The sequence below is a fragment of the Copadichromis virginalis genome, linkage group LG5, assembly GCF_057382275.1.
Source record: "Copadichromis virginalis isolate Kocher_CV1m ecotype Utaka linkage group LG5, C_Virginalis_male_GT1.1, whole genome shotgun sequence".
Lineage (NCBI taxonomy): Eukaryota > Metazoa > Chordata > Actinopteri > Cichliformes > Cichlidae > Copadichromis > Copadichromis virginalis.
In genome coordinates, this window is record NC_140622.1 from 12,823,135 (window position 1) to 12,849,591 (window position 26,457).

A 26,457-nucleotide genomic window follows, 5' to 3' on the forward strand; every position below is an offset into this window, starting at 1 on the left:
AATAAAATGTTGGCATGTTTACGATGCCTGTTTCACATTTTCATTGCCCAGTTATAGCTCCTACTCTTACCAGTAGCTGAGATTACAGTTATAAAGAGAACTGATTTCATCTTATTGGTGCTGCCCTCAACAACAGTCCCAGTTTCTCATGTACCCCGTTGGGAAAATTAATTGTCCAGCCCTGTTTTGAAAGTGTCTAAGTTAAATACATTTTCCAGTAAATAGGAGGAAACACGAACAGTGTTTGAAACCATGAAAAAGGGACACATATTGACCAATCTTGAGCACATCTTTAATGACTGTTTTGCACATATTTTAATACAAGGAAACACTGAGACAGTCTCCAAGTACTTGACACTGTTGAGATTATTATGTATGCAGCACTATGAATGAAAGCTGTCTTGTGTTGGTTGCTGGTTATTGGTGCTGTAAGTGCCTGCGGATTTGAATATTTATTTAAAAGAATTGCATTTTGATGATTTCAGCAGCTGGTACGGCCGTGTGGCCTCTTCTTAACCAGATTTAAAAAGGCCGGAAACAATGTAGTCTCTCACATGTCCGTCAATGAGGCCAGTCCCATTATTGTGAATGAACCAGCACGGAACATTTTCCCCGTTCTTCACATCGTTCCTGAAATCCCTCTGCCAGCCTCTGTTGACAGAGAGAGATGTTTCATTTAGAAGATTCACACTGCGAGAGCACAAACACAGCAACAACACATTTAAAATTCATTTTGCATGCAAACACTTCCAGACTGAAGTCTTTAGTGTACCTGGTTACATTGAGCTCCTGTCCTTTCACATACATGGTGGCATCTGGTTTCTCTGGGACTTTTCCTGGATGCAAGTGTGCCACCTCATAGTTAATCCCATGATAGAACTGACCTGGAGGATGGTAAACCATTTAAATTATAAAAATATTTGAATTTGGACCCTTTCCAACACTGGTAATTGTAAATTATACCTAAATAATTTGAGTTTTGCTGTATTTGTTTTACTGATGCAAGAGATTAGTGGTCCTATATTGTTGTTAAATATTATTTATTAATAATTGCATTAACATAGAACATGGAAACATCTTCAAAATCATCAGTGATAAACCACAAATTTAGAGAAGAAATGTGTCATGTTGTACCTAGCAGGCCATGAACACCAGGGGACAGGAGGTGACTGTCCAGGGTGTAGAAACCCAAGTAGTCCCGGTGGTATGGGTGCTTCTTCCACACTTTGTGAAGCAAAATCACAAACTTAACTGAATCTCTTAGTGTTACAGTTAGGCTGCGATCCTTGGTCACAAGAAGATCCACACTGTAGGAGAAAGAATAAAAATCAATCATAAGAGCTTGAAAAGAAGGCAGTCTGACTTCTTTCAGTTTCATGGAAATGTTTCATCTCACATCTAAGAAACGTCTTTGATTCAAAAACCAAAAGGTGGAGAGTCCCAGGTATTTAAACCACAGTGAGGGTTGTGCCTTAGGAGGTGATCATTGGCTCATGATTAATCATGCAGAAAATCACATGAGCCAAAGTGTGAAAAAAAGCAGTGGATCATTACCACCAGACCTTTTGAGAGAAACCACTGTGAGACCTTGCCTCACCTGTCATGTGGCATACTCGTAAGACTCCCTGGATGATGGAGAAACTATGTAGACCTTTTTTTTTTTTTTTGCTGTGACTTTAACAATGTAATCACTCACTTGGATCCTTTAATGGAGGCTGCGTCAGACCAAAGCAGTTTGACCCATTTGCCATCCTGGAACAGCGAGATGTCCTCAGTGCTCACCTCTAGCCTGACCCCAAGGGTCTGGTGGACAATGCCAAAACGCCAAAAATAGGTGTTTATTTTCCCATCAGGGGGAGTTTTCTTGTCTCCAATAATCTCACCATTCACCAAAATACCTGGAGACAGTGGGATCCAGTCAATCACATGATATCTGGACTTTCTGGCACATATTGCATAACTCATGTATGAACTGAGGAAAAAAATATCAGTACAAGTTTTCGATCTATAAAATTATACATGAAGAAAAACAACGACGACACTAAGACTGCATTTCCTAAGTCTTAAGACAGCTGTGTACACGGGGCTGACCTGAATTTGAGTCTCTGACCAGGTTGAAAATGGTTCCTGGTTTGTCGTTGATGTTGAAACACAAAGCATCACCTCGGTCTGGTAGCTCTATCATGAAGTGAGGATCTCCATCCACTGCAGGGGCCCCAGAATAGTGTGACAGGAATAAATACATATTGCAGAAAAACACACAAGCAACATGAAGGTCATGACGTTCCACCCATGAAAAGTCCACACTCATGGGTGGAACCACGTCCATATACTTCATTTTAGTTCCAGCTACATAATCTTAAGTGTTGTTGTCAGTGTTTTGAAACACTGATACTGTTTTCAAAGAAAATCTGTCCATCACAGGCTCTATATTAAAGATGGAGATAGTTTCTGGATCCAAAAAGAGAAGCAAATATGGAGATGTCTTAAATCTGCTGTCATTCTTATGGCCAGCAGGGGGAGGCTTGTCAGGGTTTCAAAAAAAAAAATTATATTTATCAATATCTTTGGGAAATGGCACACGGTTTCAGTGATCTATTTCCTGACTAATTTATAAACATGGGGTTCATTTTGTAAACTGTCCCCATTAGAATAAAAAGGAATTCAAAAGCAGCATATTAAGAAAGGACTACAAGTGAGCCTTTCCTTACTCAGAGCCAAAAAGATTGCTCTCCTTAATGTTTCATCTGCATCTATCCATTTTAACCAGAGTCTAAACATGTCTTTTCATTCAAAGAAATGGCATCTTTCTGGCATACTATTGAAAACATGCCAACAAAGCTAAAATTTAGATGAAGCCAAAATTAGTCATTATCTGAGAGCAATGAAGAGCATTTCCACACATCTTTGGACCAGTTAGTGCAGAAGGACTTGAAATAATAATTAGCAATAATTTAAAGTGGCACCAAATTTAAAGTGGAGCAGTCACCAAGTCCTATGTTTGTGAAAGATGCCATGGCATTTTATCTAGTTAACTGTGCCTCTTAATGCAGATCTGTAAATATCAGCAAAGTAAGACGTCATGGCTGGAGCACAATCTATCCTATCTGAACTGTATATGATGTACTTACCAAAATATGCGGGTGCTGGCTGGTAATGCCGTGGATACGACTGCGCAGGTATATAATTATATGCTTTGAACAGGGAGAATAAAATCCAAATCAACACGAATACAACAAATTGACTTTGTCCCATAAATCTTTTTTGTGATTTATCGTTAAAAAAAAAAATCACTTACTCATTTTTTCAGCCTGCTGTCTTTGCTCTGTGAGAAAAAACAGACAGATAACAGTTTTAAACTGGAGCTCCAGCTTCTGCTTTTATACTTCACTAAAGAGGAATAATATGTGGAAAATGTAAACTCAGTCACCAGTTCTCTTCATGAATGAGCTGCAGCCATGCTTTGCTTTTGTGGTAAAGCTTGACTGCAGCCATTTCAAAGTGACACTTGACAAACACACACACACACACACACACACAACCACACACGCACCCGCACACGCACACACACACACACACACACACCTCTCCGATTCATCAGTCAATATAGTTTTTGTCTCTTTAAGAAAAGCCAGTCCAGTGTTTTACATTTTTAAACTCTGTTTTCTCCAGGTACCTTCAGTCAGCTTGTCAGCAATAAGAGGGCTGCTTGTCGAGTCTTCGGTTTCGGGCTTGGTAACAACCATGGATGTGAGAGGGGTGACAAAGCTGTACTGCAGGGACATATCCAGGGCCTTGGCTGTTGTGTTGGCTTTCTCATCTGGTGTACCGCTCTTGCTGCCAGAAGGAAAATATATGTATTACTACGGGGAAATCTATAAAAGAACATCAAATGATTAAAATGAGCGTCCTGGTAAAAGAACAAGTGTCATCAAAGACTATATATCATACCATATTTCTTATGAGAACAATGTGCCTTAGCAGCCAAACTGAACTGATTTAAACTGACCTCTTGTCCAGTAACTGCTGGATAGTGAGGTAGGCCCACAACCGCTCGGTAAAATCTCCAAAGATGTACTCCTCGTCTGGGTAAAAAACATCCCAGTCTGCAGCACTCACTTGACCCTGGACTCTGAAGTCTTCTTCGAGCTTCAGGAGAAACAAAAGATAAAATCCATATGAACCAGAGTAAAACAAATAAATATAGGCTATGTCTACTCAATGTCTCAATGTTTCTGCCATTTTTTGTGTTTTTCTTTTTTTCCTCACCCCCTGTCCAACCACTTCCACCAGGAAGTTGTCAAGGTCGTTGTCCATTAAATGACCAGCCACAACAATCTCTGTGCCATTAAACAAGTAGCTAAAGTGGCTGGTGGTCAGAGAATCCACTGCATTGTCAGGATAGTGCATGTCCACCTCTAAAAGTAGAGGGCTGGCCACTTCATCGTAGAAACCCTGAAATAAATACACACACTTTATCACATTTGCATGTTCCAATTTTCTATCGTAAACTCAGCATGAAATAGTGACGGCATGTAATTCATAGGAATATGGCATAACTGCAGTGCTTTAAATGAAAATCTAAGAAATCATGACAATGTCTGTCTGGCTCCTGAAATCAAACCCACAGAAGAGGGCCCTGAAAACTGAAGGGTTTGCCTCCCACTCGTCTTTTAAATAACCTGGGAACCACAAGTAAGAGAGCGAAGTGCTCTGTTCAGGTGCTACATTACTTTGTTTTGGTGGTCTTTAAGAGAAGGTGGGATCTGAGTATTTAACACCTTGTATATGAAGATTGAATTTGATTTGGGATGTAACAGGAAGCCAATAAAGAAAAGCCAGTATGGGAGAAATACTTACTGGCTTTTAGTCAGTACTCTCACTGCACCATTTTGGATCAACTGAAGGCTTTTAGTGAGTTTTTTTAGAAGTTAGAAATGCATGAACTAGTTTTTCAACATCATTCTGAAACAGGATTTTTGTAATTTCAGAGATATTGCGAAGATGCAAGAAAACAGTCCTGCATATTTGTTGATTATGCACATTTAAGGACATATCTTGGTTAAAAACAACTATGGCTTTAGGGGTTTTTTTTTCTGCAGCCGAAGTAATTAGTGTGTATTATCTGGCTTCACTGATAGATAAAGCTGGATATCATCTGCATAGAAATGAAAATGAAATGTACACTATGCCTTCTTGTTTTACTGCCTAAGGGAACCATGTATAATATAAACAGAAATGGTCCGAGCACAGAACCCTGCGGAACTCCATAACGAATCTTTGTGAAGAGGATTCCCCATTTACATGAACAAATTAGAGTCTATTAGATAGAATTTATTTAAAACGGTTACACTGCAGTACATTTGACACCTAAAGCATACTCTAATCGCATCTTTTAAGAGCAAAAAACTCTTTTTCCAGGCTCAATGAAGAACTTCTAATTAGTGAGAAACCATGTTCTTCTCCTCTTGAGTAAGGTATGCATTTGTGAGTTATAATAGGGTGTGAGGTACTTCTGATTTGAGGCTATTTTCAGGGAAGCAGTCAGTGGCAGGTTTTGATTTGGGTGACTTGGGCTGTTGACCAGGGCGGTATCGTGGTTGGGACGGCATCATGGCATCTGCAAAAAAAAGTTGCTTGCACCCATCCTGCCTTGACATCATGCCAGCACATTTTGGAGATTGCATAGGCACATGTCTATTTGCGAGGAGTAAGGGTGCCCTCCATTTATGAGGTGCCTGCTCCTTGCTGCACAGGGAGGAGAGGGGTGGAATGGCAGAGTACTCTCTGGCTGGCTAATGCGGCACCTAAAACCAGCTTGCAAAATAAAACTAAATTGAAAACCAAACAAATCAGGGCTGTCAACGTTAACGCCCTCATCACGATTAACACATTTAAAATTTTTAACGCAATTAATCCATCTGGAGCGCAGAATTACTCAAAATCGCTGGCATGTCTCTGTCAACGCATTTCGGTAGTTTGTCCAAGTTTATGTTGTAGGGTTGGGTGTTGATACTGGAGTGCAAAATTACTGATGGAAGATGGAAAAGAAAAGTTCAAAGCCATCAGGTCCTCAGCTTAGAAAAAAAAGAGAAAAGAAGAGAGAAACGAGCAAAAGATACAGGCAAGCAGATGTGTCTTTGGATAATAGCAGGTATTATGTATGACATGTATCCTGAAACAAGATAGCATTCATTAGTAGGGATTGGGACAACTTCTGTTTACCTTTCTTAGCCACTTGGCTATGATCGTAAGCAGTAGGCAGACAGTAGACACTGATGTGGTTTATTGACTCTTTTGGACTGTTTTCAGCACAATATTAATTAGCCATTAATTGGAAGAGCTGTAATGTTGATTTGTCTGCTATTCTCAATGCATGACGAATTATAATGACTGCTTGTTAGCCATTTGCATAGTCTCTCTCTCTCTCACTATATAAAATATTTATCTTGTTAATTTCAGTACGTTTCCATCATCAGTTTTCACAATAAGATATGTTAATGTATAATCCTTAATATGTTTTGTGTGTGTGTGTGTGTGTGTGTGTGTGTGTGTGTGTGTGTGTGTGTGTGTGTGTGTGTGTCAGGGGGTGGCAGAGGGAGTGTTTGCCCAGAGCACCAAACAGGCTAGGACTGCCCCAGGGAGCAGTGATGGTAATAATGCCATTAAAATGGTAAATGGTAAATGGCCTGTATTTATATAGCGCTTTACTAGTCCCTAAGGACCCCAAAGCGCTTTACATATCCAGTCATCCACCCATTCACACACACATTCACACACTGGTGATGGCAAGTAACGGTGTTACTTTTTTCAGCAATTAGTAATCTAACTAATTACTATTTCTGTCATTACAATGTCGTTACTGTTACTAAGAAGAAAATGCAGTGCAGACGCCTTACTATTTTTCAACACACAGAAGAAGGCTGAAGCTACCCTGAGAGGCCAAATGGACTGCAACTTCAGAAAACACTTGCAAAAAGAAAAATGCTGCCAAAAGAAAAATGCTGCCAAAAGAAAAATGCTGCAATAAGAAAAATGCTGCAAAAAGAAAAACACTTGCAAAAAGAAAAACACTTGCAAAAAGAAAAATGCTGCAAAAAGAAAAACGCTGCAAAAAGAAAAATGCTGCAAAAAGAAAAACGATGCAAAAAGAAAAATGCTGCAAAAAGAAAAATGCTGCAAAAAGAAAATCGCTGCAAAAAGAAAAATGCTGCAAAAAGAAAAACGCTGCAAAAAGAAAATCGCTGTAAAAAGAAAAATGCTGCAAAAAGAAAAACACTGCAAAAAGAAAAACACCTGCAAAAGCACACAAGACACAACGGAAATGTTTCTGGGGAGACAATAACCCGACAGACCAGTTGCACGAACCAAAACATGCTAACAAGTGCACTGGGACTGGGAGACACTTCAAAGAAGTGGAAGCGGGGCGGCCAAAGAGTAAGCTTTTGTAGGTTTTGCTTATAATAACCAGTCCGCTGTAACTGTATGCCAGACGTTTATTATCAGCCAACATGAACGTCCGTACACTCGTTTTTAGGAAGTACACATAACATCTAGAGAGAACCACAGCGACACCTGCTGGAACTCTCCGTAACGGCAGCAACAGGAGGCAGTATGGACAAACATAACATTGCTGTTATCTACATCCCCTTTTCAGTTTTTTTTTCTTCTTCTTAATTTTGCACTTTTCAGGCAAACCCAAATCAAACAACACCACCGTGATGGAAGAACTTATCAGGTTATGGATTACACAACAAAATAAGGCTTCAAATATCAAATGAAATTCACAGTAATCATTGTCATAACTGCGACAAATATGCAACAACATAACACGAGATAAAACACATTTCAAAACAGAAAATACAGCACCGGTGTGCTTTTAATCCACGTATTTACTATTCGGTTTAGACACTCTACCAGATCTGGTTCGGTACAAGTTGTCATCAGAGCGTACTTGGCATTTTGTAGGTGTTATCACCTGTTCTGACTGTTTTGTGCCATGTTGTGGTGGGTTGAGTTGAACTGTTTCATGTTTGTTGGTTTGTGTTTTATTAGGTTCAGTTTCATCCGCTCGTCGAGATGAGTCCAGTTCATCTTGTGTTGTAGCGAGCTTTTCGGGTTGAGGCTCGCTCACAGGCAGAAGATGTTGTCTGTTGCGCCTGTATTCTTTTCCACCCGACTCAACGACATATGAGCGAGGTTCAGCACATACTTTACTTACAACTCCAATCTTGTCATGTCCTCTCTGTGTTTGTAATCTCACCACCTCGTTTGGTGTTAATGGACTGAGCAGCTTGCTGGACTTGTCGTAGTGCTGTTTTTGAGTTTTACGCTTTTTTGTGAGTTGAGTTTTGATAGTGGTTGTCACTTTTGCTGTTGGTGTTAGCAGTTTTTTGCACACAGGAAGGGTTGACCGCGTTCGTCTTGATAGCAGCCTCTGTGCTGGTGAGCCAAGAATGTTGTCTCGTGGCGTGTTGCGTAGATGTAACAGGTTCAAATAGAAATCAGTTCCATCTCTTTTTGATGTTTCAAGGAGTCTTTTAGCACTCCGGACAGCTCTTTCACTGAGTCCATTTGACTGAGGGAACTCAGGGCTGCTTGTGACGTGTATGAACTCCCAGTGTGTGGCAAACTCACGAAAGGTCTGGCTGGTAAACTGGGTGCCATTGTCTGAGTACAGTTTCTGTGGTATCCCATGTACTGAGAAGTGGTGTTTGAGTTTGTTAATGACTGAGGCCGATGTTAGGTTTTCAAGTTTATCTATTTCAAACCATCCAGAATATGAATCCACGAGCACAAGGTAGTGGCGATTGTCCCATTCGAATAAGTCTGTGGCTGTGATGGACCAGGGAAGATCAGGAATTTGGTGTAGTTTCAGGGGTTGTTTTTGTTGGTGAGGCTTTAGACTGTTGCAAATGCTGCATGATTTGACTTTGTTCTCAATGTCAGAGTTTATTGTCAGCCAGAATACGCTGTCCCTTGCTCTCCTTTTTGTAGACTCCATGCCTGGATGTCCCTTGTGTAGTTCCTGCAGATAGGTTTCATGTAGTGATGCTGGAACGATGGCTCTGTTGCCTTTCATAATGACATTGTTGTCGATGATTAGTTCATCGTGGTAGCTGAAGAATGGTTTTATTTCTATAGGCACACTACTTGCTTGTTTTGGCCACCCCTGCTGGATGTAGCGAGCAAGTGTCTGTAGGGTAGCGTCCTTCGAGGTGTGTTCGGTGAGCTCTTGTAGGCGTTTTGGTGAGATGAGCTGAAGTGACATTACCTCGAAGTCGCGCCCCTCTTCCTTTAGAGGTTGCTCATCCAGCGTTGGTGTGCGAGAGAGTGTGTCTGCGATGTAAAGGTGTTTGCCTTTCTTGTACACCAGAGTCAAGTTGAACTTTTGTAATCGTAGCATCATGCGCTGTAGCCGTGCCGGGACTGTGTGGAAAGGTTTGTTTTGGATTGTGACCAAAGGCTGATGGTCAGTTTCAATCACCACTGGCTTTCCGTAGATGTAGTCGTAAAACCTGTAACATGCGAACACTACAGCTAGTAACTCCTTCTCTATCTGAGCGTACCTTCTCTCCGTTGGAGTTAAAGTTCTTGATGCATATGCCACAGGTTTGTCGTCCTGAAGGCATGCAGCCCCCAGACCATGCTGGGAAGCGTCACATGTGAGAGTCACTGGCTTGTGCATGTCATAGTATTGAAGTACTGGTGGGCTAGTGAGGCATGCTTTAAGTTTGTTGAAAGCATCCTGCTGATGTTGAGTCCAGCTCCACACCACATCCTTGTGAAGCAACTGACGAAGTGGTGCCGACAGTTCACTTAAGTTTGGGATGAACTTGCCCAGGTAGTTGATCATTCCCAGGAAACGTTGGAGAGACGTCTTGTCCTCTGGTAGTGGCATTTCATTGATCGCAGAGATTTTAGTTGGATCTGCTTTTAGTCCTTCGTCAGTGAATATGTGTCCCACGTAGCTCACTTCTTTAAGTCTGAACTTGCTCTTTTTTGGATTCAGTTTGAGTTTTACTTGTCTGGCTCGCTCCAGAACCTTTTTTAAATTTTTGTCATGCTCCTCTATTCCTTTGCCTCCCACTATGATGTCATCCACTATCACTGCGCATGGATATCCCATGAATATTTGTTCCATGGCTCTCTGGAAGACTTCAGAAGCGGTGTTGATGCCAAAGGGCATCCTCAGGAATTTGAATCTGCCGAAAGGTGTTGCAAACGTAGTGAGAAGAGATGAGGCAGGATCTAGTTTGATTTGCCAGAAGGAGCTCTTTGCATCCAGAACTGAGAAGATGGTTGCTCCCGACATCTGAGCAGCTACTTCCTCCACAGTTCGCATGGGATGGTGAGGTCGCATTAGTGCCTTGTTCAGATCCCTTGGATCAATGCAGATACGAACATCATCTGTATTCTTTTTGTGTGTTGCGACCATGTTAGATACCCATTCCGTGGGCTCCTCCACTGGTTCAATTACTCCCAGGGCCTGCATTCTTTGAAGTTCCTCTTTAACTCTTTTCTGCATAGGAACAGGAACGCGTCTTGGAGGGTTGACGACAGGTGACACGTTTGGAGTGAGTTTCATTGAGTAAGTTATAGGTAAGTCACCGACTTCATCTTTAAACAGGTCTGTGTATTCATGAAACACTTTCTGCGCTAGTGTCTCATCCTGATCTGTGTCAACTTGGTAGACTTCCTTGCTGAAACTAACCAGTTTCATTCGCACGCTGTCCTTTAATCCGATGATGGGTTGCACATCGTGTTTTACAACTTGGAATTGCAGGTCATATAACTGTCCAGCTAGCTTGCACTTGAGAGTAACTGTGCCTGTGGTCTTGATCTTCGTGCCTCCGAAAGCAACAAGATTTACCTGTTTTTGTGACTTGAATAGGGTTTCGTTGTTGCCGATCTTTCTGTAAGTGTCTAGTGAGATTACGTTACATTTTGCCCCAGTGTCTACTTTTAGTTTGAGGGCCTTATCAGAAACTTTGACTGTGCAGTATCCTTCTTTGTTGTGATTGTTCTCACCCTCCATTGTTAGGTGCTCAATGCAAAATGTCTCATCACTGTCTGGGTCAGCATCCTCTGAAATTTGGTTCACTTGTTTGCCTCTGTGATGTGGTTTTGCTGATCTGCATTGTTTTTTGTAATGATTGTATTTTTTGCAGACGTGACACTGTTGTCCGAAAGCAGGACATTGCTCCCTTTTGGCTGGATGCGAACCGCCACAGTTTCTGCAATTTTGAATGTTCGTTAGAGGTTTATTTATTTTCCTTTTGAACTTGCCATGTTTAATCTGTACAGTGTCCACACTAGCAGATGTAATATGCTTTGGTGTAGAGAGGGCTTTGCTATGTTGATCTGTGAGCTCGCTTATTTGGCATATACGCACCGCCTTGGCAAGAGTGAGTTCCGTCTCTTTAAGAAGGGAACGTCTGACGCTGTCACTGGTTATACCACATACTAATCTGTCTCTGATTAACTCGTCTTGTAGTGCACCAAAGCTGCAGGTTCTGGCCATGTTCTTTAACGTGCTCACGTATGCTTCAATGGTTTCACCGGGTTTCTGTTGTCTTTTGTTAAAGTTATGCCTCTCCATTATGACATTGGTCTCTGGGTTGCAGATTTCCCTGAACTTTCTCTTTAGGCATGCGGGGTCTTCCCTCGATTCCGCGGCGACTTCTACTATGCCTTCAGCTGATATGACTGCGGGGGCATACGTGAATGATCGCTCTCTTTCAATGGCCTCTGGTCCCGCCAGATTGAGGAGTATATAGGCCTTAGTCTTAGCATTTTTGTCACTGTGGGCAGCGGCGATAAAGATGTCATATTCGCGCTCGAACTTACGCCAGTTTTCAGCGACGTTGCCGTCAAAGATGAGAGGATCTGGGCGCCGGAATCCGTCCGCCATGTTGTGCGGTGATTGCTTTTTTCGTCGTCCTTACCGGCTCCGCTTTTCTTCTTGGACTGTGCAGGCTTTCTAATATATCCCACTTCTGACACCATGTAGGTTTTGCTTATAATAACCAGTCCGCTGTAACTGTATGCCAGGCGTTTATTATCAGCCAACATGAACGTCCGTACACTCGTTTTTAGGAAGTACACATAACATCTAGAGAGAACCACAGCGACACCTGCTGGAACTCTCCGTAACGGCAGCAACAGGAGGCAGTATGGACAAACATAACATTGCTGTTATCTACAGCTTTCAAAAGTTAGTTCTGAATATTATGTCACTTATTTATGTGCAAATGTTTAATAATGAAGAACATTAAAACATTACTGTTGGCCACATGCCGGCAAAGTTATGTGACATTAGCGATGTTTGTACTTTTAGCGTTTACTTTGTTTTAAAGCCTATACTTTATACGCCGTTCGATAGTTGACCTTAATCTTACAGAGAATCTGACGATTTTGTGGATAATTAAAGTCAGTCATATATCCACAAACACAACAAGCTGAAATTCAGTGATGCTGCTCAGTTTGCGGTCCTGAATATCACGGCACAAGCAGGATTCACTACACTGTTAATGTTAGCTATGTTATATTGCTGCCTCTGTTCGGTGGTGTCGAGCCAAACGGACTTTAACGTGTGTTTGAACGAGCTGACGGTTCACTCGTTAAGCTGAAAGAAAGATGCTTTAATCACAGCAGTCACATATGTGTCCACTGTACCATCTGGGAACTCTTCTTGTTTAGCACTCGTAATAACACAAACACTAAATCCTCCTTCTCTTGTGCTGTTTTGTAGCAGTGTATACATCTGAGACTGTCACCTTTCTGTCTGTCCTGCACTTTCTCTCTTTTTCTTTCTCTCTGATTGTGTAATAAAAGTATGAACATGTATTTATAAGTTACACTTGTGTTTGAATCCTGCAGCTTATCACACATTTGATTTCCATGTGACAACTGCAAGTGTCCAGAGTGAGGACAGACTGAAGGACCCACTGCTGCACATCATCTGTGAGGCTTTGCACCCCTGATGATCCACCAGGACAAATTCAGCACTGTGTGAGGAAGAGGAGGAGGAAGAGCCAGCAGCAGCTGACAGATGGAGAGAATAGACAGACTGTTCTATCTGTTCCCTGTTTGTGAAGAACTGCTAGGAAAGTTATAACTAATTGTCTGTCCTGAATCAGTCTTATAAGATAATGTTCAAATAATTTTATCATTCCAGTCTTTTCAGTGTGGGAGAAAGTACTCAGGGCTGTCAAGTTACACACTATGAAATGCAGCAACAAGTTTAATATTCAGAAACCTAAAGTATGTATCAGCAGCAGAATGGAGCTAAAAACAAATGTTTGTTTCAGTTCTATGAAGCTTTGAGTATTTTGGATTAGTAGCACTGCTGTGTTTGTTGCATCATATTGCTGTAATTGTTTATATGCTTTATATATTCTGAGGTAAGTTGATCTATACACATATATATATATATATATATATGCAGCTGGATAGCGTAGTGGTTAAAACTACACGCCTTTGGAACAGAGGATCGCAAGTTCGATTCCTGCCTGGGGCGTCTGTATCCAGTAAGGGTCCTAAGGCTAGACCCCCTATGCTAAGCAAGCCTACCGCAGACATGAGCGAGACAGATAAATATGAAGGCATGCCGGCTCGGACGTCGCCCGGATCAACAAGGTCCGCGTCAGGTGTTGAGGAACCAGGGCACCCTGACGAAAAGTGGGCTACTGGAACAAGAAGGCATCGGTGGGCAAGGGACGAAAACAGGGCGTTGTTGGAATGCTACTACGCAAGTAACCCCGGCGGAAGGGGCTACATGAATAGGATGAGGGACCTATGGATTCTTCGATACCCAACATCCACAATGACGGCGAAACAACTAGTAGCTCAGTGTTCCAACATTCGAAAGAAGGGACTGCTCTCACAGCTAGAGATTGACGAGGTACAACACAAATGCTATGGCAAGGAGGAGTCAGGACGCCAGGTCAGGGGGGAGATATCATCACCCCCACCCGAGATTGGGTACATAGCCCCAAGTGCGATACGTGAAGTACCCTCAGAAGGTCTGCTAGATGATGTTAATGCAGCACTACGGACAATACCTACAACCACGATTACCGACACTAACAAGCTGATCTACAATACGGCAGCAGTGATCAGTGAGATGCTTGGCTACAAGTTGAACAGCCACAAGGGGCAGTACTCTCCATGGAGAAGGAGGCTAGAGGGCAAGATCAAAGTAGCACGGAGGGAGGTTAGCCAACTAACGGAGTTGCAGAAAGGTGCGACAAAGAAGGTGCATAAGAAATACAGCAAGCTGTCCATACCTGAGGCCTTGGAAACTGCCAAGCAAAGACTCACAGCCTTGGCCAGCCGCTTGAGGAGGTACACCAGAGAGATAGAAGGCAGGAGAATAAACCAGCTGTTCTCCACAGAACCAGCAAAGGTGTACTCTCAGTGGCAAGGGAACAATAAGAGAACAGCACCACCAAGGCTGGAGACGGAGCAATACTGGAAGAGCATATATATATATATATATATATATATAAACCAACACCCAGCACGCCCCTGCGGGCGGTTTATCCTTCAAGCTCGGGTCCTCTACCAGAGGCCTGGGAGCTTGAGGGTCCTGCGCAGTATCTTAGCTGTTCCCAGGACTGCGCTCTTCTGGACAGAGATCTCCGATGTTATTCCCGGGATCTGCTGGAGCCACTCGCCTAGCTTGGGAGTCACCGCACCTAGTGCTCCGATTACCACGGGGACCACCGTTACCTTCACCCTCCACATCCTCTCGAATTCTTCTCTGAGCCCTTGGTATTTCTCCAGCTTCTCGTGTTCCTTCTTCCTGATATTGCTGTCATTTGGAACCGCTACATCGATCACTACGGCCGTCTTCTTCTGTTTGTCTACCACCACTATGTCCGGTTGGTTAGCCACCACCATTTTGTCCGTCTGTATCTGGAAGTCCCACAGGATCTTAGCTCGGTCATTCTCCACCACCCTTGGGGGCATCTCCCATTTTGACCTCGGGACTTCTAGGTTATACTCGGCACAGATGTTCCTGTACACTATGCCGGCCACTTGGTTATGGCGTTCCATGTATGCCTTGCCTGCTAGCATCTTGCACCTTGCTGTTATGTGCTGGATTGTCTCTGGGGCATCTTTACACAGCCTGCACCTGGGGTCTTGCCTGGTGTGATAGACCCCAGCCTCTATGGATCTTGTACTCAGAGCTTGTTCTTGTGCTGCCATGATTAGTGCCTCTGTGCTGTCTTTCAGTCCAACTTTGTCCAGCCACTGGTAGGATTTCTGGATATCAGCCACCTCCTCTATCTGCCGGTGGTACATACCGTGCAGGGGCCTGTCCTTCCATGATGGTTCCTCGTCTCCCTCCTCTTTCTTGGGTTTCTGCTGCCTGAGGTATTCACTGAGCACTCGGTCAGTTGGGGCCATCTTCCCAATGTATTCTTGGATGTTCGTTGTCTCATCCTGGACTGTGGTGCTGACACTCACCAGTCCCCGGCCCCCTTCCTTCCGCTTAGCGTACAGCCTCAGGGTGCTGGACTTGGGGTGAAACCCTCCATGCATGGTAAGGAGCTTTCTTGTCTTTATGTCAGTGGCTTCTATCTCCTCCTTTGGCCAGCCTATTACCCCAGCAGGGTACCTGATCACGGGCAGGGCGTGTTGATGGCCCGGATCTTGTTCTTACCATTCAGCTGACTCCTCAGGACTTGCCTGACCCTCTGCAGGTACTTGGTGGTTGCAGCTTTTCTAGCGGCCTCTTCATGTTTCCCATTCGCCTGCGGGATCCCCAGGTACTTGTAACTGTCCTCTATGTCTGCAATGTTGCCTTCTCGTAGTTCAATCCCCTCAGTTCTGACTACCTTCCCTCTCTTTGTTACCATCCGACTACACTTCTCCAGTCCGAACGACATTCCAATGTCATTGCTGTATAGCCTGGTAGTGTGGATCAGTGAATCGATGTCTCGTTCACTCTTGGCATACAGCTTGATGTCATCCATGTACAGGAGGTGGCTGACAACTGCTCCGTTCCGTAGTCGGTATCCGTAGTCGGTATCCGTAGTCGGTATCCGTAGCCAGTCTTGTTAATGATCTCACTGAGGGGGTTCAGGCCTATGCAGAACAGCAGTGGGGACAGAGCATCTCCTTGGTAGATCCCGCACTTGATGGTGACTTGTGCTATGGGCTTGGAGTTGGCCTCTAGTGTTGTACGCCACATCCCCATTGAGTTCCTGATGAAGGCTCTTAGGGTCCCATTGATCTTGTACAATTCTAGGCATTCCAGTATCCAGCTGTGGGGCATTGAGTCATAGGCCTTCTTGTAATCAATCCAGGCAGTGCACAGGTTGGTCAGTCTGGTCTTGCAGTCTCGGCTGACTGTTCTGTCTACCAGTAGCTGGTGTTTTGCACCTCTGGTATTCTTGCCAATTCCTTTCTGTGTCCCGCTCATGTATTGACCCATGTGCCTGTTCATCTTAGCCGATATGATGCCTGACAGGAGCTTCCATGTAGTACTGAGGCAGGTTATTGGTCGGTAGTTGGAGGGGACCGGTCCCTTCTTGGGGTCCTTGGGGATCAGGACCATCCGACCTTCGGTTAGCCATTCCGGATGTCTCTCGTTAACTAGCAGCTGGTTCATTTGTGCTGCCAGACGCTCGTGGAGTGCAGTCAGCTTCTTCAGCCAGTAGGCGTGAACCATGTCGGGCCCTGGTGCTGTCCAACTCTTCATACTGGAGACCCTTTCTTGGATATCTGCCACTGTGATGGTTACTGGACCCTGTTCAGGGAGGTCGCTGTGGTCTGCCCTCAGATCCACTAGCCATTGAGCATTGCCGTTATGGGTTGTGTCCTTCTCCCATATGCTCTTCCAGTATTGCTCCGTCTCCAGTAGGGCTGAACGATTATGGAAAATAATCTAATTGCGATTTTTTGCCCCAATATTGCGATTGCGATGCGATATGCGATTATTTTTTAACGTCTTTGTCTTCTGTATTATTAAACAAAGACAAGCAATACATCATATAGTATGGCCAATACTATATTACATTAATTTTAAACTGTTCTTTCCTGGAAGACAGACCTCTGTTATGATGACATGAGGTGATGCATGAATTGATGACTGACATTTTTATTTAACTTCTTCAATCACAACAGTATATTTGAACATACACAATAGTTAATTTTTAGCTTACAAACATCTGAGCATAAAGTGCTGACAAGGAACCCTGGTGTAAACATTAAAATGAAAGTCAGTACAATGTGCAGATTGCAGAAATATACATAAATATACATAAAAAAAACACTCAGTTTTTCGACATCTGTGAACTACTAGACAGTCATTAAATTAAAAAATAATATTAAATAAATAAAACTAATAAATAAAAAATACACACATCTTACTGATCTCTGCAGTCAGTAACATTACACATAAAGTGCAAACATAATAGCAATTGTATAAACACACACACAAACACGCCTTTCAAATTTAAAGGCGTGAAATTGGACGGTCTAGCCTTCTGATTAGCGTCACCGCTGTCTCGGTGGAGTTTAATAAACTCGGCCGTCTGCTTCTTGCTATCTAAAATATAACCAGACACTGGCGTAAATTCTCGACTGTCTCATACTTCTGTTTAATAAGTTTTCTGTTTGACGTTTAGTCAGCTGTGTGAAAACCAAGGAGGAACCCACCCGGGGGATTAATAAAGTTTTATTTTATCTAATCTAATAACTTTAATCTCAGCCAAACCGATTTACTCACGAACAAACAAAACACTGAAAAAAGCCCAACAATAACATTTTTAGGTTGTCTAAGTGACTTATATATTACGTTTAACCCGAGCAGCGAAACTCCGCGGTGATCTGAAAATGATGTGCCGGGAGTTGTGCCGTTCTCGGCCGCATCAGTAACCCTCGAGCTCCCAGCTAGCTGTCGAGCTGGTGGGTAGCAGACGCCTCTGAAAACGTCGAAGCACTTTTGCAAATATGGGATATCTTGATAAACCGAGCAGATATTTGATGTTTACACAACTACTTTCTCGCCTGAAAATATGTTAAAAGTTTATTTTGTGACCCTGAAAGATTAGTATGAGTAATTTTAAAACTTAGTAGCGGCCGCCATTGCTGGAAACTGGAGTTTGGCTGGGCCGCGCTATGAATTCTGGGATATGGTAGTAATTTGGACAGCCTTCGGCGCGTCGCTGTGACGTAATCGGTCTACAAATGCGGCCTCAGGAGGATGCAGCCCATGAATTTGGACATGTCCAGAGTATAATCGCAGCCTTTGCGGTTAGAAAATTGCACTTGATCATGTCGCGATATTATCGCAAATGCGATATATCGTTCAGCCCTAGTCTCCAGCCTTGGTGGTGCTGTTCTCTTATTATTATTGTTCCCTTGCCACTGAGAGTACACCTTTGCTGGTTCTGTGGAGAACAGCTGGTTTATTCTCCTGCCTTCTATCTCTCTGGTGTACCTCCTCAAACGGCTGGCCAAGGCTGTGAGTCTTTGCTTGGCAGTTTCCAAGGCCTCAGGTATGGACAGCTTGCTGTATTTCTTATGCACCTTCTTTGTCGCACCTTTCTGCAACTCCGTTAGTTGGCTAACCTCCCTCCGTGCTACTTTGATCTTGCCCTCTAGCCTCCTTCTCCATGGAGAGTACTGCCCCTTGTGGCTGTTCAACTTGTAGCCAAGCATCTCACTGATCACTGCTGCCGTATTGTAGATCAGCTTGTTAGTGTCGGTAATCGTGGTTGTAGGTATTGTCCGTAGTGCTGCATTAACATCATCTAGCAGACCTTCTGAGGGTACTTCACGTAATCTTGGTAACCGGCTACGGGGGATCCAGGTTTCAAGCTTGGCCATGATCCTATTTTTCAGGTCAGTTCCTCTCGCACTCAACAATCCTTCTCCTATCGCACTTGGGGCTATGTACCCAATCTCGGGTGGGGGTGATGATATCTCCCCCCTGACCTGGCGTCCTGACTCCTCCTTGCCGTAGCATTTGTGTTGTACCTCGTCAATCTCTAGCTGTGAGAGCAGTCCCTTCTTTCGAATGTTGGAACACTGAGCTACTAGTTGTTTCGCCGTCATTGTGGATGTTGGGTATCGAAAAATCCTTAGGTCCCTCATCCTATTCATGTAGCCCCTTCCGCCGGGGTTACTTGCGTAGTAGCATTCCAACAACGCCCTGTTTTCATCTCTTGCCCACCGATGCCTTCTTGTTCCAGTAGCCCACTTTTCGTCAGGGTGCCCTGGTTCCTCCGGGCGACGTCTGAGCCGGCATGCCTTCATATTTATCTGTCTCGCTCATGTCTCACATCAATCACATGACCAATTTAAGATCACATAGAAACAAGATGCTATATACCATATAGCATCTTATATAATGCTATATAAATTGTGTTGATAGGCCAAGTAAAACCAGAGCCAGGATTAAAAAAATTCATAAAAGTCATGATAAAATAAAATATATGTGGTGTTTTCTCCAGAATACTATCGTTGCGTTTACTGTCTAAGGACAGCGCTTGCAAGCACTCTCTGCTTATGATTCCCCCCCCCCACCCCCACCTATTGGTGGAAAAATGTACCATGTCGACCAATAAAAAAACTGGTATGGTCACATAGCATTTGGTTCTTTAGGGAGAGGGGGATGTTTTAGGAGTGAAGGCGGTGAGAGAACGAAAGAGAGAGAGAGAGCTTTGAGATGTGAGAGATTTGTGATGTTTAGCGTGTCTGGAGTGTGTAGTTAGTGTGTCGTGTAGTTAGTGTTTAGTGTTTAGTGTAGTCTCCAGGTGGAGTGATACATCTCCTGCTGTCATGCATTGATGTATCAGGCTTGTGAAGTGCTCCTTTATCTTATAGTGGATATGATTATTTTTTGGAGTGGCACAAATAATTTGTGCTGAAAAGAATGACACCAAACAAGGCAAGATAAATACAGTGGGGCAAAAAAGTATTTAGTCAGCCACCGATTGTGCAAGTTCCCCCACTTAAAATGATGACAGAGGTCAGTAATTTGCACCAGAGGTACACTTCAACTGTGAGAGACAGAATGTGAAAAAAAAAATCCATGAATCCACATGGTAGGATTTGTAAAGAATTTATTCGTAAATTAGGGTGGAAAATAAGTATTTGGTCACCTCAAACAAGGAAAATCTCTGGCTCTCACAGACCTGTAACGTCTTCTGTAAGAAGCTTTTCTGTCCCCCACTCGTTACCTGTATGAATGGCACCTGTTTGAACTCATCATCTGTATAAAAGACACCTGTCCACAGCCTCAAACAGTCAGACTCCAAACTCCGCCATGGCCAAGACCAAAGAGCTTTCGAAGGACACCAGGAAAAGTATTGTAGACCTGCACCAGACTGGGAAGAGTGAATCTACAATAGGCAAGCAGCTTGGTGTGAAAAAATCAACTGTGGGAGCAATCATCAGAAAATGGAAGACATACAAGACCACTGATAATCTCCCTCGATCTGGGGCTCCACGCAAGATCTCATCCCGTGGGGTCAAAATGATCATGAGAACGGTGAGCAAAGATCCCAGAACCACACGGGGGGACCTGGTGAATGACCTGCAGAGAGCTGGGACCAAAGTAACAAAGGTCACCATCAGTAACACACTACAACGGCAGGGAATCAAATCCCGCAGTGCCAGATGTGTTCCGCTGCTGAAGCCAGTGCATGTCCAGGCCCGTCTGAAGTTTGCCAGAGAGCACATGGATGATACAGCAGAGGATTGGGAGAATGTCATGTGGTCAGATGAAACCAAAGTAGAACTTTTTGGTATAAACTCAACTCGTCGTGTTTGGAGGAAGAAGAATACTGAGTTGCATCCCAAGAACACCATACCTACTGTGAAGCATGGGGGTGGAAACATCATGCTATGGGGCTGTTTTTCTGCCAAGGGGACAGGACGACTGATCCGTGTTAAGGACAGAATGAATGGGGCCATGTATCGTGAGATTTTGAGCCAAAACCTCCTTCCATCAGTGAGAACTTTGAAGATGAAACGAGGCTGGGTCTTCCAACATGACAATGATCCAAAACACACCGCCCGGGCAACAAAGGAGTGGCTCCGTAAGAAGCATTTGCAAGTCCTGGAGTGGCCTAGCCAGTCTCCAGACCTCAACCCCATAGAAAATCTGTGGCGGGAGTTGAAAGTCCGTGTTGCTCGGCGACAGCCCCAAAACATCACTGCTCTCGAGAAGATCTGCATGGAGGAATGGGCCAAAATACCAGCTACTGTGTGTGCAAACCTGGTAAAGACCTATAGTAAACGTTTGACCTCTGTTATTGCCAACAAAGGTTATGTTACAAAGTATTGAGTTGTATTTTTGTTATTGACCAAATACTTATTTTCCACCCTGATTTACGAATAAATTCTTTACAAATCCTACCATGTGAATTCATGGATTTTTTTTTCACATTCTGTCTCTCACAGTTGAAGTGTACCTCTGGTGCAAATTACTGACCTCTGTCATCATTTTAGACGGGGGAACTTGCACAATCGGTGGCTGACTAAATACTTTTTTGCCCCACTGTAGTTTTTAAAGGTGAACTGTAGAGGTAAAATAACAGCAATTATACTCTCGCCCCAAGGGGGTTAGACTTTTTTTTTTATTTACACAATAGTTACTTTTCCCAGTAATTAGTTACTTCTATAATATTGCAACTCAGTTACTAACTCAATTACTTTTTGAAGAAATAACTAGTAACTATAACTATTTACTTTTTGAAAGTAACTTGCCCAACACTGCAGGGGAGCCAGAGTATTCAGAGTCATATCCAGTGACAATCTATCAGATAATCAACCTCTGTGAGAGTTTAGGTAGCGGCTCTGCATTGTGTTGGCTAAGAGTCAGGCTTTCAAATGAATTCAAACTGTCTGTGTTGTTGTGGGCTGTATATATTATCTGAATGGGACAACTAAGGAGAGAGGGGGGTAGGGCAAAGTGCGCTGCAGGAGAGGAGAGGTGTTTGCGTAGATCTGTTTGTTTTCAGATGCAACACACTCAACCTTTTAATGAAGAAACAAATTCAAATATCACTCTGATAACACTGTTAGTGTTGTTATCAATATTTGGATCAGTCCACCCGACTCTAACTGGAAGACAATGGTCGCTGGTGTCTCTAGTTTCACGCATCTCAAAACAGTTGCCAATAACGAGAATATTTTCCTCACCACGTGAGGCAAAATAATTCACACTATGGTTGTTTGGTGAATGGGACAATATGGACTTCCTGCTTACTGTTACCCAGCTGGCCTGATTTATTGGCTACTCTGTACAAACCGCCCGGGGAGGCAGTTAACGATGGCTAAGCCCACATGGACTACAGGGCTCTGGCTAGCTGCAGGATTTTCAAGGGTCTGGAGCTGGGACTCCAACTCAGTGATTCTGGTTTCCAAAACTACAAACAGGCTGCATTTATTCTAATTATAATTTGCAGGTGATTTAGCAGAAAGTATGCTTGGATAAAGCACACGAGGTTACACTGTGGAAGAAGTTATTATCTAAAGGTTTCTAAATAAGGGAGCTACACATATTAGTGTGGAAGAGGAACTCGCACCTGGAGCTGAGCAGCAGCATCTGAAGCTTCAAAGATTCTGCGGGCCAGGCCTTTGTTTTGTTTGCTCATCACATCCAGGAAGGAATAATCCACATCATTTCCAAATCCAAGGCAGTACAGAGACATGTTTCCCCCAATAGCTGTACGCATATTCTCCTGGATCTTGCCAGTGTTGCTCTCTCCTACAAATGCATGCATGCAAAACATAAAGAAAAAAATGCTAAATGCAATGTAATGTTAAATGTTAAATGCTGAACAAACATAATCTAGCCTACGGTATGTTTGCACTCTACATACTTACCCTCATTTGGCATTCCATCAGTCAGTAATATAATCATATCAGCACTTCTCTCTGGTAGCCTCTCCATCTGTCTGTCTTTGACCAGCATGTGTACAGCAGTCAACACTGCATCATTAATATTGGTTGCTAAAAGAAAAACACAATTCATGTTTTAAAATGCATAAACTATTAATGTTTTTGTGCTGTTAGGTGTTTGTTTTTTTGTTTTGTTTACTTGTTTTTTTGTATTTCTTACCTCCTCTGCTACGCATTCTTCTGATGTAATCCATGGCTTCAGTTATGTTTTCCTTTGTTGCTTTGGTAAGTGAATCCTTCCAGGTTTCAATAACAGAATCAAACAGGATGATGGCAAAGTGGTCGTCTTCATGGACTTGTTGAAGAATGGCCAGCATAGCTTCTCTTGTCTACAAAGAGTCAGAGGATGACGTGTGTCCACGTGAACTTTGACATATTAGAAGCACATCAGGGGTCAGAACAACTTCTTACCTGCTCCATCTTTCTTCCACTCATTGATCCACTTATATCAATTACAAAGACCACATTCTTTGGGAGTTTGGGTAATTCAGGAGCAAAGAAGTGCACAAAGTATCCATTTACAATCTGAAGAAGAGACAGATTCCAAAAAGTAATGAATTTTAAAACAATGGTGTAATAAATCACTTTTTCAATTTGATCTTATTCAGTACTTGAAGCTTTCACTGACCTGTATGTCCCCAAGGTTCTTCTCTCGCTTCACATCATAGCTGACAATAAAATCTCCATCAATAAGTGTTCCATCACAACCTGGACACTTCCTCTGCTGCTCCATGGTTGGTGAGAAGGAGATGTGTGCCTGAAAAGGGAATAATACATACACAATTATGATCCCAACTGAGATTCAACCATGCAATAAAGTGGGGTGCAGTAATTAGAAAGTTTATTATAGATGATCATCAATTGTATGAAGGTACCTTTCTGTCTGTGACAGTTTTCTCCACCAGAGGGAGCAGCTCATTCGAGAGGAAGGTTGCATGGGCGTCAACATAAGAAATGCCCTGAGGCTCATAGATGTTTGTCACAATCTGTTTCCACAAAGGCAAACATGGAGACAAGAGATCATTTCTAATGTAAATCAGGAAATCACCCTATGGGGGTTAAAATGTCTTGATGCATGCTCAATCATCCAGGTAAGGAAATCCCAAAAAGTTGATTTGTGGACTCTGTTCATGTGGATGTAACTGTTTTCAGTGCAAGAAACATTTTGTCACTCATCCAAGTCACTTCATCAGTCTCAGCTGACTGCATGTTTGTCCAACCTTATAAACAGTATCTGGCTGTAGTGCTTTCAGTGGGAGAAATGTTTTGTCAATCATCAAAATGTATCTTTGCACAATAACAAAACGTTTCTCCCACTGAAAGCACTACAGCCAGATACAAAGAATACATTTTTTGGGACACCCTAAGTAGGGAATCTAATCAAACATGGATTCACCTGAAAGTCCTGAACCAGTGTTTTGGGTTTGACTCTGGTCAAAAGCTCATATCGGCCCAGTTTCCTCTGAAGGAGCTCCTCATATGTCAGGACAAAGGTCACGTTGCTTTCAGCTGCAATATTGACAGAGACTGAAAACTTCTCCATCTTTCTTCCAGAAGCCCTGGAAATAACAACAACAAAAATGTCGCAGAGATATCTGACAGCTTCTCCAGTGAATTTACACGATCTGTGTTTCTGGTTCATTTGGACGACTCACTTGACGAGTCCAGCAGTCTGTCCAGAGGAAACAGCCTTCTCGTACTGTTTCTTAGCTTTCTCCTTCTCCTTCACCTCTCCAACATACACCTGACCCTCAATTTCCCTGTGGATGTGAAAGATGGAGATAGACATGAGGGATGTTAAAGCACATAAATTGACACCAAGATAGTGAGAAATTCAGCTTTGGAGCACAGTTGTGAAATGAAGGACTGGCCTATAAAACTGTCAGAATGATTAGAGAGGAAACAGACTAACATGCTGAAGTTTGTGATGAAAGCAGTCTTGGGCAGCTCCACTTCAAAAAAGATTTCCTGTGACGAGTTTGCTTTGTTGAACGCCTTGGAGGTCATGACAGTGTGGGCAAAACGAGAGGTCACAGTGCAGTCCACTGTCACACTGTGCACCTCCACCTGAGACAGAGAGACAGAAGAAAATGTAAGAAGATAAAAATGGGTTTCTCTCTATGAATCTGATTTTTTAATCTGAATTAAAACTATTATCTCTCATCACCATTATCATCACCAGGAATATGAATGGATACATTTCTTACCATTACTTCATTTGTACTTCTTTTCTGTAAGAACAAAGGGCGATGGATTCACATTAAAAAATAATAAGGCTGCACTAAGCTCTTAATTTCCACTGCATGTTTATGTAGTTATTGGTTTACCAGCAGATATATCTTTAAAAATAGTGTGATCTGTGTTATGTTGAAGTTGAGCTGTTATGACGCAGTATCAGAAACTGAATTCTAGCAGTGATTAAAAACTAATGAGATGTTTTCACTAATACAAAGAGACTATGTGTGAATAGTTTTCCAAGTACCTGCAGTGATCTGGCAGCTCCTCTTCTTTCCTGAAATACACACACAGGATATTACGGAGATTACACGAAGTAAGTTTTAAGAAAAAGCTTACAAAAAACTCAGACACAGTTGGTGTTTAAGGGTTTTGGGTTAAAAAAAATAAATCATAGAACTACTTTCTGAAGTCAGCGCTGTCAAAATCATGCCACAAAGTTATTTCAGTTTCATATCACAAAAGTGTTTGACGTTACCTGTATGGCTTCATCGTGCCTGGAGATGACCAGAGCTCCTGAGGCTGAGCTGCTCAGCCAGAGGCAGGCGCAGCCCCACAGCAGCAGCAGGCGAACACCCAACAGTCCAGACATGACCAAACTCTGACTGAACACTGGCTGACTTCAGTGCAGAGCAAAACTCTCAGTGTCCTGTGGGAGGGACACGTATCTGTGTGTTTTCCTATATTGGTCAGCTGCCCTGAGCTCAATGTCCAGGAGGCTGTGAGGTGGCTGTGAACCGCAAAGATAATATTTGCTAGTTTGTGGATGTTTGGGAGAGTGAATCCAATCGACACTTAATTAAAGACTTAGCAAAGTGACAATAAAATCGACACCAACTGTTTCAAGAAAGTAATCCGAAAAAGTTGATTCTGTTCATCTGGACGTAACGTTTTCAGTGGGAGAAACGTTTCATCACTCATTCAAGTGACTTCTTCAGTCACAGCTGACTGCAGGTTTGTCCAGCCATATAAACAGTACCTTTACACAATGACTCAAACGAGGCCACTAAATGAACAATGGGCTGTGAGGTCAGTTCCTTGATTATTAATATGCAAATTGTCATGACCATTGATCAACAAACACTTTTCAAAGACCATTGATCAAAGACTACAGATTAACGGGCAAGAGTACCATTCACAGAAAGCTGGAGAATGGCTGCAATCACAGCATTGTGAGATGGGGAAAGATGTCTCTAAATCCTTTAGGTTTCTTGGCTGCCGCCTGGAAACTCGAAACTTTATTTTTTACAGGCCTGAGGTCTGGAGACTGGCTAGGTCACTCCAAGATGTTCC

At 42.9% G+C, this 26,457-nt stretch overlaps 1 protein-coding gene across 1 annotated transcript; it reads right to left on the reverse strand.

Moving 5' to 3' along the window:
* Positions 1-270: 270 nt before the first annotated feature.
* On the reverse strand, positions 271-25,805 carry LOC146709043 (inter-alpha-trypsin inhibitor heavy chain H3-like). Its single transcript, XM_085456007.1, has 22 exons — positions 25,643-25,805; positions 25,412-25,441; positions 25,137-25,160; positions 24,842-24,996; positions 24,585-24,689; positions 24,326-24,488; positions 23,805-23,915; positions 23,558-23,686; positions 23,341-23,454; positions 23,090-23,258; positions 22,855-22,980; positions 22,554-22,735; positions 4,270-4,455; positions 4,010-4,149; positions 3,677-3,837; positions 3,299-3,325; positions 3,132-3,194; positions 2,092-2,205; positions 1,697-1,898; positions 1,135-1,307; positions 773-884; positions 271-651 (listed from the first exon to the last, which is right to left on the reverse strand). Exons 1-22 carry the CDS (start codon positions 25,754-25,756, stop codon positions 513-515), a joined length of 2,739 nt encoding a protein of 912 aa, XP_085312133.1. The 5' UTR covers positions 25,757-25,805; the 3' UTR covers positions 271-512.
* Between the last annotated feature and the right edge of the window lie 652 nt (positions 25,806-26,457).

Excerpts from the sequence above, each read along its gene's own strand:
- LOC146709043 (XM_085456007.1), bottom strand. The coding sequence starts at position 25,756 with ATGTCTGGACTGTTGGGTGTTCGCCTGCTGCTGCTGTGGGGCTGCGCC. Across the intron at positions 23,455-23,557 it reads AGAACCTTGGGGACATACAG|ATTGTAAATGGATACTTTGT; the intron begins GTCAGTGAAAGC and ends TCTCTTCTTCAG. Across the intron at positions 1,899-2,091 it reads GGTCAGAGACTCAAATTCAG|GTATTTTGGTGAATGGTGAG; the intron begins GTCAGCCCCGTG and ends CACTGTCTCCAG.